The sequence below is a fragment of the Gallus gallus genome, chromosome 5, assembly GCF_016699485.2.
Source record: "Gallus gallus isolate bGalGal1 chromosome 5, bGalGal1.mat.broiler.GRCg7b, whole genome shotgun sequence".
NCBI classification, from domain to species: Eukaryota; Metazoa; Chordata; class Aves; order Galliformes; family Phasianidae; genus Gallus; species Gallus gallus.
Window position 1 is genome coordinate 3,928,512 of NC_052536.1, and position 16,347 is coordinate 3,944,858.

General features: G+C 42.6%; 1 protein-coding gene across 8 annotated transcripts in view; it reads right to left on the minus strand.

Annotated features, from left to right (window-relative positions):
• Window positions 1–10,534: 10,534 nt before the first annotated feature.
• Window positions 10,535–16,347, minus strand: part of BDNF (brain derived neurotrophic factor) — a 53,957-nt gene continuing 48,144 nt past the window's right edge. For 6 of the 8 annotated variants that reach the window (NM_001398062.1, NM_001398061.1, NM_001398068.1 and 3 more), the window contains one exon: window positions 10,535–14,810. In NM_001398062.1, the coding sequence (NP_001384991.1) occupies window positions 14,049–14,810 (762 nt within the window). In that variant the 3' untranslated portion in view covers window positions 10,535–14,048. The remainder of the gene's footprint in view (window positions 14,811–16,347) is intronic. The other 2 variants (XM_015286153.4, XM_015286148.4) reach the window with 1 other exon arrangement.

The window sequence follows — 16,347 nt, forward strand, 5'->3', positions numbered from 1 at the left end:
GCCAAGTGTTTGCCACTGATCTTTCATTGAAAGTACTGGGAAAGCAAGAAGGATGCAGAAGCGAGCAAACCACAGACAAACAGCAGCCCACAGAATACTCTTGCACTACCTGCCCCAGGATGCTACCGAAGCCACCATCCATGGCCAACGGGAGGCTCAGCCAGAACCAGCTCCTGAAGCTCCCTGATTTGAAAAATTAATTGCCAGGGAAGCTGCTGCAGAAATACAAAATTTCCTTGCTCTGTTCTTATTTCTTGTAGCCTGCTCATGCCATTGCTGGAGTCAGGCCCTTCCGTCTGACTGCTCTGATGTTCCCTTCCAATTTTGTTCAGTAATAAGACTGTGGGGGACGATTCAAAAGCAACTTCTGCAATGACATCAGATGGATGGAGAAAGCATGGATAGATTTGTTTTCCTTGGAGAGCAGCCATGTGTAACTAGAATAATTAGATCTGGAAATGAAGAGTGATTTAGCTGTGCTCTCAACCACCTTCTTTGTGTTCAGTCTTTGACACCTTTCCAGGGAAATAGCCTCAAGTCATGGGAAATTCTCCGATTCTCCACCTTCTGCAGAGTATCACTGACAACAGCACGTTTTCTCAAAGTGCACTTCAGATTCTCTCAAACTGTCTATCTGTAATTAACTTTTCCTTGTTGATTTTGTTTGTTTGTTTGTTTGTTTTGGGGGGGGGGGGGAGGGAGGGCAAAGAATGAGAACAGATCTGTTAACATTCAGAAGTAGTCTTGAGGTTTTTGTATTTTCAGGCTGGATTAAAACACCTCAGAGAAACATCGCCTGAGAGCTGAGCTTCTGCCAATAATTGCATACTCTGGGTGATTTGTCGTACAGTAAGTGATGGCAGACAGCACACAAAAGAGAGGAAGAGAGGATCTGGATGCTTTCTGCTCCTCATATCTTCCCCACAGATTCGTAATTAAAAAAGACTGCATTATTCTTTGAAAATACTCCATCATCTGCTTTAGTTCTTTACCCCAAACTTATAAAAATCTAGTGCAAGGAATGCATCACAAGAATACAGCTTTTCTACAACATACAGGGAAAGCTGTTACATGATATACAGAATTAATGCTCTAAGTCCAGTGATGTGTTACTAAGAACAGGAACACTTTAATTGCCTTCTGGCAGTTTTGGATTGCACTTCACACTACTCCACATCTGTGCTATACAGATGTTTAAGTGCAGAGCTTTCTTCCAGCGGTAATAGTTTGGCAGTGTTTGCGGAACAGATTGGTGGGGGTTTAAAATCCAGAAAGTGGTTGTAACAGTCTGGTTCTACAGGGGTGTAATATTTTTCATGTTAAATAACAATATATATATTTGTTAATGTAGCATGGCAGTAATCACAGCATCTTTTCAGCAACCCATTTACAAGGGCCGAAACCTATTTCTGTCATTTGTTCTCATGCTATGTCTGCTGTGACACTGAAATCTCTGAGTAACCCTCTATGAGCAGCATCTGCTTTACTGGATGAGGGGAGGGAGGGCAATGGGGCTCCTCTTCTTCCTTCTGTCCGTCTCTAGCAGAGCCCCGTGGTACAGCAGATAACCCAGTAGTGCCTAGACTCAGGTTAACTCTAAGTTGGCATTGTTTCACCTGTTTCACCTGCAGTTAAGCACATCAGATACATGGAATCATTAGGAAGCAGGAGGCAAGTAGGACTGACAAGATTAGTGCATGATGATTTAATTCACTGTTGGAGTAGTTTTTGATGTCGTATTCAGCTGTATAACTCTCTACTCTTGTTTTGAAATAAATTAAAACATTTGTAGAATTATCCATCTTACCAACACTTCTGTATCAACGTGGCTTTGCTATAGCCATTATGCTTCTCTCCTGGGAGGAACTAGCTTGATAGCTTGCTAGTTTGAGTTAAATGACTTAAATGATAAGTGGCATTTTGTTCTCATTACACTGAGAAAAGTCAATCAATATAAAGCGCATCAATGCATTAATGTAAAAGCAGAAACCAAAGAGAACTGATATTAAATGGAAATTCAGAATCCATTATATTGAACACTACAACTCAATTTCCTGAACCAGAGTTGACAAACCACCAGTAAATGTCCAGCAGGGAATAGTTCTGCCCTGATTATACTGACTAGATGATTGAATGGCTCTTTTTTTTCTCTCTAATACCTATGAAAATATGAAAATCAATGGCAGCGCACTTAGTGAAAGTACCTTCCCCCCTTTGCATGGTTCAGGCTACGTGTATGAAACAATATGAAACAATGCCAGCAGAAACAGGCTGCACATCACCTCCCTGCAGAGCCCTCTCCTCCTTGATCATGGAGGATCTCAGTGAAAGTGGGAGAACAGAGTACCCCTGGCTATGAGACCAGGCACAGACTTGTCCCACCATTTGAGTGCCTCGATGAAACATAACTGAGGAGTATGCCAAAGAGACTTGCTATGTGAGCAGATCCAGCTTGCTTTTCAGCTCATCATGATGCCCTGCAGGCTGCAGAAAGCTTACATCTGAGGAGGTGGTAGACAACTCTGTACTTCCAAGACTGGGTTGCGCTTCTCATTTCTGAGCTGTCATTTCATTTAATTTCCAGTAGATGCTACTCTACTCTAGATGCTAGCCATAGTCAGTAATCACTCCTTCCGTGAACACCAGACCAGCAGTGCTTCTTCATGCATTTTCAGAATACAGGAAAACAGCCTTTCACCATCAAAATTTGATCAATGGCATGAAACTTCTTAATTAGCAATCAAAAAGGAAGGAATAGAGGCTTGAGCTAGATCCTGTGATATTCCTGCCTAATGAAGCCCATACTGAAAGGCTAATACAGGACTGGATTCGGTCATTTGAAGACATTTAGGTAAACAATAGGGAGAATATGTGAAATCACATTATGTTTCAGCAGTGCTGGTAAAAAGCAAGGATGTGTGTTTAAGAAGTAATGAGATCTCATTCTGTAATGAAATAAAGGAATATGGAACATCCTTTCAGAAGAGACTCTGTGAATATAGCACACACAAATTTGGTCACAAATGGTTTCATGCTCCCATTTATGACATTTAATATGATTTGCACAGCTTATTTTTGACATATTTCTCTGCTTTTTCAAAAGGAACATGTAGCAGAATCCTCTTCATTAGATAAAGAGTTATCGGTGCTCTTGTAAAGTCTTCTGAGGTGAAAGTTACAGTTTAGCTAAAAAAAGGATTATTCCTAAGCCATTTTAATCCATATGTCCACCAATGCTCTGTGCCATGGACACCAAAGCCTAGCATCCATCATAAAGCAGAGAAAGTCTCCTAATCCAAGCTGGGCCAAGGACAGTCCTTGCCAGAACTTGCATTCATTTTCTTTGCCATCACATGCTTTGCAAGCTTGTGCTGGTGGCACTCAAGCCATGGAAGCTGTTGGTGGGCATCCCATGTCCAGCCAGAACCAAGCTGGGAAAATAGGAGCATGATGAGTTCCCACAAGAGCCCTGCACTGACACCAAATGCCCAGCAGGACAAACGCCCAGCAGGACAAAGACCAACAGGGACATGGGACATCCCAACTCACCACACTCAGCACACTTCAATGGACCCTGGAAGAGAGGATGCTTCCCAAAAGCCAGGCAAGTTCCTGCTGACCCTTGGGTACATGTTCCCCTCCAGACCCCCAAAGCTTATGCTGTGCATCAGCTGAGCAGCTCTCAAGAAGAGAGACACATGCATGATGCATGCTGACTGATAAAGCAAGAGAAATTCCGTGAAACTACAAAAAAAAAAAAAAAAAAAAAAAAAAAAAGACAAAGAAGCGAGGCTTCAGACTATAATTAGGGAAGTCTACTGTGAATATTAATGAATAACACTGAACAGTACTTTTGCCAACATTGCATATTTCTATAGTGACTCATCTACAGAAATCTTCTCTGCCTTTCTCTTCTGATACTTTCAGTAAATTTAAAAGTAAGTGGCAGCATTAATTTAATCTTTTATTTAGCTAATAGGAGCAGGTTGCATTAGAGTTTTCCTGGAATAAATGCAAGTGTGCTTTATACTGAACACATAATGGCAAATCCACATTCAGCTGGAAACTGCGCTAAATACTGCTTTGTCAAATCTTGAGCTTTTATTGCAAGTGTCACATTATCTGCCCTTTTTCTTAAAGCTCTAGTTACCAGAATTGTGTTACTATGTGAAAATCTCAGCTTTTATTAGGGAAATAAAGGTTTCCCAAGCTCTGATGGCTACAGAGAAAATGCCAATTCCAGATGCTCCTGAAGTAACTGAGCACCAAAAAGAAAAGGAAGAGATTCATCTCGGTGATTCAGGCACCTATAACCACGAGTGAGAGACCATGGGAGGAAACACTGCCTGGGCTGTGACCCCATTGAACATTTTGGGTTCTGTAATTCAGCATCAGGAGAGAGATGACTACAAGAGCATCCCAGGAAAGTGGAGCAGATACATATAGGGCACAACATGCAGCCTGAGTTACATGGCCCTCCATGGTACAGAAGTTCTATGGCACCAGGCCCACCAGTTCTCCAACTCTCTCTGCCAGGCTGGTGGCTCCCATCCCATTGGCAATGGGGACTTCCAGCAGGGCTGAACACTGTGGGAGAGGATCCTGCATGCCTATGATGAGCACTATGAGGTTAAGGTTGCTTTGGCCTACTCAGCAGAGCTGCCCACATTGCTTTCACTGCCTCCTGACCGTGGATGGTGCTGATTGCCTACAGTACTTTCCTTGCAGGCACCATATTTCCTCATTGCAACACAGGGAAAGGGAGATGTGAGAATGTTCTCATTTAAAATTAAAGATGATAGGCCAGTCTGGAAAAGAAACGAGATGTGGCCAATTCTGCCATTGCTTCACAGTGAGACTTGAGCAAATCTCTTAATGCTCCATGTGAGCTCACCCAACCAACCGTACAGTGCTCAGGTACCCTACAGTGGTGTCCTGGGAACAACTAATTCAGGAGTATGGAGGGTCAACTGCTCAAACAGAGAGGAGTGTTGTTATTTATTGATGTTTTCCTCTGCATTTTGTGCATTTCACAGCCCATCACTCGGATGGGGAGACCGAGGATGCCGCAGCTGTGAGCTCTTCCCTTCCCAGTCAGAGGTAACCTAGGCAATATGCAAACAGCTGCCAAAATGGGAGCAGGGCTTTCCCCCTTCCTTGCTCAACACCTTACGGCAGCAATTAGGAAGGGCCAGCAACCCCACTCATATGCTAGAAGCAAAAAAACGAGAAAATGCACACACAACCACAGTTAAATAAGTGAAGCAGAGAGAAATCATCATCTCTTAAAAAGGCCAGCTAATCCATTAGGAAAAACAAACAAGCACTTCTTTTCTCCATTTTCCTGAAAACGCTGTTAGTGCTGAAGCAATGCCCTACCACGTTCCACAGTGCTTGTGCAGGACGTTAATTCTCAGGTGATCAATGAGAAACTGAGACAGGCCTTACCAGAAAAATGGAACAGATCAGTGTCATGACTCAGGTACGCTGTAATTGAACTATCAATTACAAGTACGCACCACCTAAACCCCATTGGCTTAGTTTTTCACTTTATGGCTGGATGTAGCATAAATAGTACCTTCTGTACAATGCCTCCAGCATTGATTTTAATAGATTGTCATATTGATCCCGTGTGTGCATGTGTCAAGGTTCTCCAAAAAGGTTTCCATATCTGGTCACAGCACTCATGACAGCAACATATCCTCGTGGCTTATGAGAACAATGTTCCTGATGTCACTCTGCTACCCTGATGTCTTTGGCTGCTGAGCAGCTGGGATTTGAAGGTGGGTCAGGCTGGGGGAAACTGGGAGGGGATGCAGGCACGTTCCTTGTGGTGCAGTGCTCACCATGGGTACATTTGAGATGGGTGAGCCAGCCCCACAGCCAGGTTAGAAGGAAGCAGCCAGCAGGTGATCAGCACATTGGGAATTCCACCTTTGGGTTTTTGAGTGATGTGTGTTGCCAAGCACCCAAAGAAACAGAAATGTCAATTCTCTTATATCAGCAGCTAGCTTTTTCTTTTCTTTTCTTTTCTTTTTTCTTTCTTTCCCCACTCCAGCTTCTGTAGGTATCTCAGACTTTCAGAACTGGTGCAATGCAAACACCGTTGCACAACTGCGCACTGGGGGTGGCATACAGTGTGAAGGTGAGGGTGGGGATGGGCAGCTTGCACACAGTACCCAGGGGATGTCGTAACAGCTATGCAGGGAGACATCTACTCCTCACCGCAGTGCCTCCATTCCAGGCACTGCACAAGCATGAACAAGCCTGAGTGGAGGCTGCTCCTGTCTAAATCCCCTGTCAAACTCACAGCCACAACGTCTGACCATGCCCGGGCCTCCAGCAGGGCCTGTGCTGGACTCCCATTGTCCTACTCTAAACTGCCTCCTGTGTGCGTTCCTACATCTGGCCCCAGTATCTGCATCAAAAGCAGGCAGGTGCTGGTCCCTGGCTGAGCAGGACCCATATGCAACAGCGTGCAAGATTGTATCCACATCGTGTGCCCAGCCCTGTGCAAGGAAAGATGAGGTGGAGGAGCCTCATAGGGAAACAATGCAGTGTTGGTTTGTGAGACCAAAACTGACGTTTGTCACCCACATTTTCCTTCATTTCAATCCTCGAGTGCACTCAATCCGCCAGTCTTAGACAGAACTCTAGTTTTGCAGGAGGGGAGTTATTCTGAACATCCTTTAAATACCCTGTGGGTGGGAGTATTTCCAGTTTGGGCATGGTGCGTGTATTTGGGTAAATAAAATCAGCCTACAAAGCCAACATTTGCATTGACAACCAATACAGTATGTGCTTGTGCCAGTGACTCAACCAGCTTGTCATTTTTTGTTCAGTTCCTTAACGTATGGTTCCATTTATACCACAATGTATTTAAAACATAGTTATTTTAATATCAAGGAACAAATATTTGTTTACACGCGTTTGTGGAAGGAACAGAGCTCTGTGTTGGGTGACGTGCTGAGATCTGCAGAGCTTCAAACGTTTTATGGTGTTGTATGCCGCCCACCTCAGCCAGCATAGGAGCAACCAGTGAGCAGAACAAAAACCAGATAAAATGAATGGGAAAGTGGATCCAGGGAGCTCAAATGTGCCCCAGGCTGTGTGTCAAGTCTGTGGCAAAACCAAGGCACTGCGGGTTTCTTATCCCTGCGGGATCCATGAGGCAAACTGCATTTCAAGTACATTCATGTAAATCCAAACCAGACTGCTGAGCTGGCTTTAATTTATGAGAAAGCCGAACTTGCTCCGTGTGGGAGTGCAAAGGCCGACCCAGGAGGCATAAGGGCCACATGCAGCCCTGCAAGGAGCTGGCAAAGGGCCTCACTGGTGCCCTGGGGTGGCAGCAGCCCTGGGCCAGGCCAGGCTCTGTCTCAGCTGCAGCCACACAGGCAATGGAGCAGCCTGTGCCCTGGTGGCAGTGTTGTCAGCCACCTTTCTAAGGAGCCCAGAGCAAGGGAGACCACTTCTCTGCCCTGCACTCCAGCAGCAGCCAACAGCCAGAACTTCTCTGGCCGAATCTCAGGGGTCTACTAAGACCAAACAAACACAGTGTGGAGCAGCAGCTGCTAGGTTCATTCCCAACTGCTTTATCTAATCCTCAAGCCCCTCAGTTCTGCAGACCTGGCCCTTTACAGGGGCAAAGATACGCTCTGCGGCTGACAAAAAACTTGTATTTAAATTATTGAATTAATATGACATAGTGATCCAGTTAATGGGCATGGTGGTGGTGGGCTGACAGTTGGACTAGGTGATCTTAGTGGCCTTTTCCAACGTTAATAATTCTATGACTCTAAAAGAGAGCAAAGTGTAAACTCTGGGAAAGATTCAGAGATATCCAGGCTTGCAGCTTTGTTCTGAAGTGCTCCAACACACTGGTGTGTAGGTGGCCACGCTGGCAGCCTTTCACCCAACTGTAAATTATACTTTATGGTAATGTTCTGCAGTTATAGCCATGTGTAATGCCTGACACGTCCTTTGTTTGGGGTGTTGCACCAGTTCTTAGAAACTGCAGATATTGGCTGTGTTAAGAAGCATGCAACTGAGAAGGCTATGATCCTCAAAGTGAATTTGTGATGTAGCAACAACTTGCAGACCCCTGAAGAGTTTCTTGCCCCATAAACTGTTTATTTTAGCATCTCCTTGTACCAACGTCCTGCCTTGAAAGTTCAAGCAAGGCTTCAGGTTGTCAGCCCATGCACTGAATTATTTTCCAGTGGCAGGCAGGGCTGATTAGCTTGTATAGCAGTTGCTTGCACTACTATAACCTCATTATTTCCTAGACTCACCATGCAGGCAATGGTTATAAGCTGTAAGGACATGCAGAGCTATGCCTGGAATCTGCTTTAATTTGGAGGAGGTGTACACCACAGCTGTGCTGTCACCTCTGGCCGTGGGCACCAACCTGGTGGTTTATGGACATGTTTCCTGTGCCCATTTACCTGTGCCCTCCACTGCACCAGCTGGCTGCCACCAGGGCCTCAACACAGAGTAAGGCTACCAGCTCCTTAGGAAGCTACTGGCAATAAGCATCTAGAAGAAATGCTTTTCTTCCCATAGTCCCTTTTGGGTGTTTGCCTAGCTGCCCTGGGAAAGAGAGTAGGAGGTAGTTCTATCAGGGCTGTACCAGTTTGTACATGAAATATGTGTATCCACTGAAAACAGAATGTAGAACTGAAAGCAGAATAGCCTCACAGGGCTGTTTCCTAAATCAGAAAGGCTGAGGTGGCAGCACTATTTTTGTTACACAAACTCGGCCATATTGGCTTCTCATTGTTTTTAAATAACAGATTCCCAAGACTGGAGTCCAAATATAGTGAGGCTTCTATTAAGGAACATGCTGGGGTTAGAGCAAAAATGAGTTTCCCAGCAGAGTGACCTTTAGTTAAAGGTCAGAAAAAAAAAATCTAATTGGAAACCTTATTGTTATAATTTAAAATATTCAGTGTATATGCCAGTTAAAGCAATATTTAGTGCAGCAAGTACCCTCCGCTCTTAGAGCCTGATTAGTTCAAAAGACTATTATAGAATCACCAAGGTTGGAAAAGTCCTCTAAGATCATCCAGTCCAACTGTCCACCTATCACCAACTAAAAAAAAAAAAAAAAAAAAAAAAAAAAGCCCCATCAGTGAACCTCAAAACTTTTCAATTCAACCCCATTGGTTTATATCAATCCCACAGTCTTTAGCTACCCTAAATGGTAGCAAGTGCTTAAAATTAAATAGATGTCTCTTGCTCTTTCCCAACCCACATCAGAACTCTCCCAACTTAAGGTGACACCTCAGTGCTGCTTCTATTTGATTCAAATAAGTGCATTCCTTCCCTTTCTTGTTTTAATTGCTCTGCCAGTATGCCACTGTTTGCCACTCTTCTCTGGATGGGTAATTTAAAAGCCTAATTATGCACTCTGAGTTTTGCTCCAAGGGATAACAGCTATGGAATTATTTCTTTCCTTTCCACCAGACTGTTCCTGGGTATAAATAAAGGGTTTGGGGTGCCCATCTGTTCTTTAGTTACCTGTGCCATATATGTAAAACAAGACAACTCAGTGTATTCCCCCATCTCCGCTGCTGTCTCAGGCAGAGGCTGGCACCATGGAAGGCCCGCAGTGAGCACGAGTATGACACATCAGTGGCATAGAATCACAGAATCATGAAGGTTGGAAAAGACCACTAAGATCCCCTAGCCCAACCCCAGCCTACCCCACCATGACCACTGACATGTCCCTCAGTGCCACATCCCCACAGTTCTGGGACACTTCCAGGGATGGTGACTCCAGTCAGCAGCAGTTTGCCTATCTATTACGGCTTCGGTTGGCTTATGCTAGGATAACAATAAGGCAGGGAACACAAGTGCATGTGTGTTTAATATAAATGATAATCTGCAGAAGCACTTTTTCCTAGGTTCTTGTGGAGATGGTATTGGCACCAATCTCCTCGGAAGTTTCTGAAGAGAAGTTGTTTTGGTTTTCTTTTCTCCTTTAAGTTATACTGAAGTTTTCTATTCATCACAAAGATTTATTGATTTTTCTAGGCTTACAGGATAATTAAATATACAAGGGCTTGGCAGCTATAGCAGAGCATATTCTTTTGGAAACGCTAACAATATGTTAAATCTGAGGAATTCCACTCTTAGTACTGTGTGGGGGTCATAAATAAGTTCAGTGCAGTGGATATAAATATACATGACACCACTTAAAAATCAAGCATACAACTGGCCTATAACTGTGGAACTTGGGCCTCACATACCCATTCGTTGTTAATGTTAGTGACTCCCCAACACACTTCCATTATAGTCATTATTTTGCAGCTGAATAAAATCATTTCCATTTGTCATTTGTGGGTTTTTAGTCTCATGAGGGCCTATGGGCTAGAAATATATGGAAATATATCAGTTGCGGGCATCCTCATATTTTATGGAAAGCAAATTCTTGCCAGCACTCCCCTCCCAATGCTAACTGTCCAGCTATGAAACAGGTGGCTATCTGCCCTCCAGGGGAGATTTTATTGCTAAAATAGAGTAAAAATTGTTTTAAAACAAAGAACACACATCTTTATAGTAAAACTCAAGTTTGTTTTACAGTTAGAGAAAAGAGTCACATGGTCCCCCAAAAAACCCCAAGTTTTATATATATATATATTGAAAATATATTTAAAAACATAAAAAAAACTCTATAGTTAAACATATATTAATCAGTACACTTAAATATAGCTTAATTATATTTACAGTATGACGCAGTTGCTTTTAAATTTTAATGCCAATTTCAGTGTTTTTTTCCAAAAAACATAAAATTATATAAATATACAATAAATATTTATGTTACACAAGGTGAATAGTAGAGAACAAGGCCACAGACATGAACTTACATTTGCAAGAGTCTTTACTTAACACAGCACTAGGCCTGCTGACATGCATGATATACCTTTGTCACAAACAGACCACAGCAAGATTTCAATTAAGTGACATGAAAGAAAACCAAGCCCCCACCCACAACTTGTTAACTGAACCGAGCCTGCGATCATGTCTGCATTGGGTCAAGCAAGCGAGAGCCACAGGACTGCAGTTTAACTACCAGTTTCATGTTATATATATGTCGAAAGCAAGAGTTGACATACATATTACAGGAATCCACTCTGGGAGCAGTTACAGGGCATGGTTCCTCCCTACGTTCTCAGTGCTGTTCCTAAGTTCTCCCCATGTGCATGAGGTGCTCCTTTGGGTGTATTCAGTGGCAAAAGCTCAGCAGTCAACAGCACATGAGCAGAAGTGATGGGAACAGAAAGCCCATCAAGTGACTGTGTTGGAAAAGCCACTGAAGAGCAAAAGCCACCTGTGTGTGCTTTAATGTACCAACAGCTGTAGTCCCTGCTCCTAAAGATAATATAAAGTGGGTTTTCACCATTTTATATTAACACAGCAGTTACATTTTTGAGTTGCTTTAAACACAAAGCTACTCTATGAGAAGTCCTATTCATTTCAATTACTCACCCAGAGAGCTAACAGCACCACTTGAACATACCATCAAACCGTTTTGAGTGTGTAACAAGTGCCACTGTGACCTATTCCAAGTAAGAATGACTGAATTGAAGGTGTACCCATAATTAACTTTGAGAAATGAGGAACTTTATTTCTAGCGTAGTTTATATGCTAACACTTCTTTTGCAAATTCAGTTTATTTGAGCAGGGAATTACTTTGTTTCAATATCTGACTTAGATTACCATCATATCCTAGCTATCACTTTTTTTTCATAGTCTAGATGATCTGTTACACACTCATTACTACTGCCAAAATATACTTGTGAGCTGGGCTACCACTGTACCACCTCTCTGCAGCAGTTTAGAAACACTGCTGAGAACAACAGCACTCAAGCAATGTTCAGGTTACTAAATGCCATGGATTATAATATGCATAAACATACTGGCTACAGAAAAATTATTTTTTTCCCTCACCACAAGTGTCCAGTTTGTATAAGGAACAGCTGAAGCTTGGAGACATTTTAGTAAGATTTTCTTAATTTCTGATTTTTAGGTGGGAATGCCTCAAGACTGAAGCTCAAGTAGGTCACATAACATTCTCTTCTTGTTCACAGACCAGCAAACATGCAGCCAGTACAAAATATAAAATTCTTTTTACAGTGAGGATGACTCTACTTTGACAGTCCTAGCAAAGGGAAGCCCTTTTACCCTAAGAAGAAACCACTTTGAAGGTGTCTATGCCAGCTCACATAAGCTAGCAGACAGGTTTTCTACTAGGAGTGATATCAATTCTGTGTTAAATACATTCTTCACAGGAGATCATTAAAAGGGATGATATTTCAAATTAGCTTTGCCCAGTCCAGCTTTTAATTAATTTCCACAGACAGACCAACTAATGCAGATTTCACAATAATTATGTCTTACAGCATTTCCCTCTTTGCTCAAGCTACTTTGTCTAGAGGATTTACAAATACAGCATCTATCTTTAGTGAGCTCACTAATGAGCTATTTCTGCCTCTCCACCCACTGTATCCAGCTGAAGTGCTATGCCCGGCTCCGAACCTTACAACCTGCCTTTTTAGAACTACTTCTGTCTAGATCATTAGAGCGGTAGCACAGGGCCTAGAAAGTACATCAGAACCTAAGCAGATGTTAAGACAACTACTCCAGCCCTAGCTCTTTGCTTACTTTTAATGCCAATTCTTGCTTCATGAAGGCTGACAGCAGAAGTAGACATGCCTCCAGAAGCTGACTGCCTCCAGCTGCAGGCAGAGCCTCTTTTGGCCTCGATCCCTGACTATCACACAGGACTCCGGGGCTAGCAGACATACTCTGGAGCACAAGGCTGCACTACATGCACCAGTGTGCAGGGCACAGCTTTTCCTCCATGAGGAGATGCACAGAACCAAGTTCAGCGCTAACTACCATCTGGACAGCCTCAGTCAAACCAAAACACTTCCTCACTACTGAACCAACCAAGCTCTCCAGTGCCATGACCTCCCTTTGATTCACTGGGAGGGTTTGAGACACCACTGCTGGGCTTCACTGTTAGATCCAAGCACAGTCTTATTACATTGTTATCATTGCTCTCAACAGTTCATAGAGTATTTTCTACATGACAAGCTCCAGTTGTATGCTGAGTGAAATATTCTGAAGCTCACAGTCAACTTTCTTTGAGAGGAAAGGGGAGGGGACCCCAAACACAAACAAATATGGTATGAAAAAAGGTAAGTCTCAAAAGACAATGACTTAATAAAAAATAACCCAGCAAAGCGTGTTGACAGACAGTTAACTAAGTGCTCTCTTTAAGCCTGAAGTTCAGCAATGTGGAACATCACCATTCTTTTTCAGTTGCCTCTTTTTATTTATTTTTATCAGTAGTAGTCGGATTGCTATTGCAAACACCTTCACAACATACCAAAAAAACCCCAAATTTGTCTTTAATCCAGAATAAGGTAATGTGGTTTTTTTGTTCTTTTTTCCAAATCTGATGGGAGTTCAAAAATAAGAGAAACAGTAAAACTATGACAACAGCACCTTGACATTGTTTTAATTCCAACGCTATCAGAAGGTAAAAGCAGTAAACAGATATAATACTAACAGGAATAAAGATACTTACTGTCTAAAATGTAAACGGAATGTTTTGGTTCAATTTATTTTTCTGAAAGAGGACAGTTTATCATCAATTCACAATTGAAGCAGCATGCAATTTGAATCTTTTTTTTTTTTAATCTTTTTCTGTTTTCAATTCTTGGCAACGGCGACAAACCACAACGTTATCGAGGAATGTAATGCAGACTTTTTAGTTTGTTTGCTTTTTTCTTTTTTTTTCCTCCTTTTTTTTTCTTTTTTTTTTTTTGTTTTTAGTTTGTGCGCAAATGACTGACTTTTGTTCCCTTTCAGGTCATGGATATGCTCAATAAATAGATTGTGGTATCACTGTACTGTATAAACTTCAGTTATACATGCAGTCCATAAAATTATTTTTTTACTGAATAATTTACCCTGTTATGTATATATACAAATAGATAATTTTGTCTCAATATAATCTATACAACACGAGCCCACTATCTTCCCCTTTTAATGGTTAATGTACATACACAGGAAGTGTCTATTCTTATAAACCGCCAGCCAACTCTCTTTTTGTTATCCATGGTGAGAGCTCTCACGTAAGACTGGGTAGTTCGGCACTGTGAGTTCCAGTGCCTCTTGTCTATGCCCCTGCAGCCTTCCTTTGTGTACCCCTTGGGGTTGCATTTGGTCTCATAGAAGTATTGCTTCAGTTGGCCTTTAGGTACTGGGACTTTTTCAAGGACTGTGACAGTTGCACCAGACATGTCCACTGCAGTCTTTTTCTCCGCTGCTGTTACCCACTCGCTTGTGCTGTCACAGACGCTCAGTTCCCCACGGCGAGCTGGGTCAGAGTGACGCCGGACTCTCATGGACATGTTTGCAGCATCCAGGTAGTTTTTGTACTCCTCGAGCAGAAAGAGCAGTGGGGGTTCCAAAGGCACTTGACTGCTCAGCATGACTCGGGATGTGTACAAGTCCGCATCCTTGTTTTCCTCACTGGGCTGGATGTCCTGATCTTCATCTAGAAGCTCCTCTATCACGTGTTCAAAAGTGTCCGCCAGTGATGTCAGTCCTCTTGAACCAGCATTGGGCCCAGTTAGGCTTTCAAGAGTCCCGTGGGTCCGAAGACCTGGGTAAGCCAAGCTGCCATGTCCTCTTACACTAGCTTCTTTCATCGGGGCAGCTTTCATGCAACTGAAGTATGAGATAACCATAGTAAGGAAAAGGATGGTCATCACTCTTCTAACTTGGTGGAACTGTTAATGACAAAAAGAAGAAAATTAACTTAAGAGGAACAAAGTTATCAAAATTCACCAAAACTGTCATGAGACATTATGCTTTTCCTGCAGAGATATACTGCATGCATGCAGCTGCAACTCATTATCAGTGGAGAAGCTTCGATTTAGATTTCCAGATAAATCATAAGCCAAAACTTGGGCAACATTGATAATGGTGAGTCAGTTCGTATGTGCCAATGTCTTGCTGTGATAAGTATTAGATCAGATACTACATGAACTCCTTATTGAATGATTACACCTATTTCAAGTAATAACAAGAGCAGAACTGCTATTTAGCAACACAGCGTTTCAGCATTAAAAGGCAGCTTCACAAGTGTGGAAGGCAAGATTCCTCTTTCAAGTAGAAAGGCAAATATTTGATTTTTTTTTTTTTTTTAAAGATCTCTCTACGCCAAAAATAGTTTAATCTACAAGAAACAGAACAGCACCAGGATAAATTGCATTTGTATTTTAAAAGCAATCCTCGAAACACAGGAAGAGGCCATACACCTCTGAGGTCTCACCAGGTCAGTCCTTCAATGAAAAGTAGAAGGTATGTACACAAATCTAGAACAAGAAAACAATGCAGAACTGCGTGCTTGTAACCCTACTAAATTGGAGCTGGAAAGATTGCTTGCATCATGTGAATGTCATGAGAAGGACATACTGGATTACAGCACTAATAAAGTGCTATACTGAAATGACAGTACCAGGACCACTGCACTGTGTTTTCCCAGAGCCCCATATCAGCTGTTCTCAAGTGGGCAAAGCACATATTTTAGCCCAGGGCTCCTCATGAAAACCAACAACATGGCCAGGCCACACCACACCACCATATTTGAACAAAGAACAGCTTGTCTTGTTTCTCTCACATTTTGCCTCCAGTTCTGGATCGTGTTATGGGCCATGCCTTGAGGCTTATCAGTTGGCTTAGTTCTTTCCTCGTTAAGCACAGAGGGACAGCACCAGCTAACAGCATCAGTAAGAAAACTCCTCACCAGCTCTGGGATTAGCAAAACGTCATTCCTACCAGCACTCCAAACAGTTTGGGCTTGCACAACTGCAGCTACTCACGTGTTTTGCTAAGCCTCCATGTTTCTAAGGGTAGAAGTTGTTTCCTCCTGAAGAACAGAGCATGTACTTACAATACTATCACAACAAGAGCCCCCCAAATCCTGCTGTGACACAGAGCTAAATTTAGTCTGATCCCAAGTGCAACTACAACATCTATCATGTCCAGTTGTTATATTTCCATCCTTTCAATCTGCGCTCTCACCAGTTCTGCTTGCTAGAAAGCAACGGCATTGTTCACATTTTTGAAGCAGCAGCTAATGCTTGTTTCATAGCTTTTGAAGTTCACTCGGAAGTACCTCATACTTGGCAGCACTCACTGGAGTAAATGCTATTTCTGTTTGCCAACAGGGTGCTATGTAAAAAGCCTTACTTCATCTCCTGCAAATATGCTATGGGAAACTAGTACTCTTAAGACTCCAACATGGAAAGACAATCCATCACA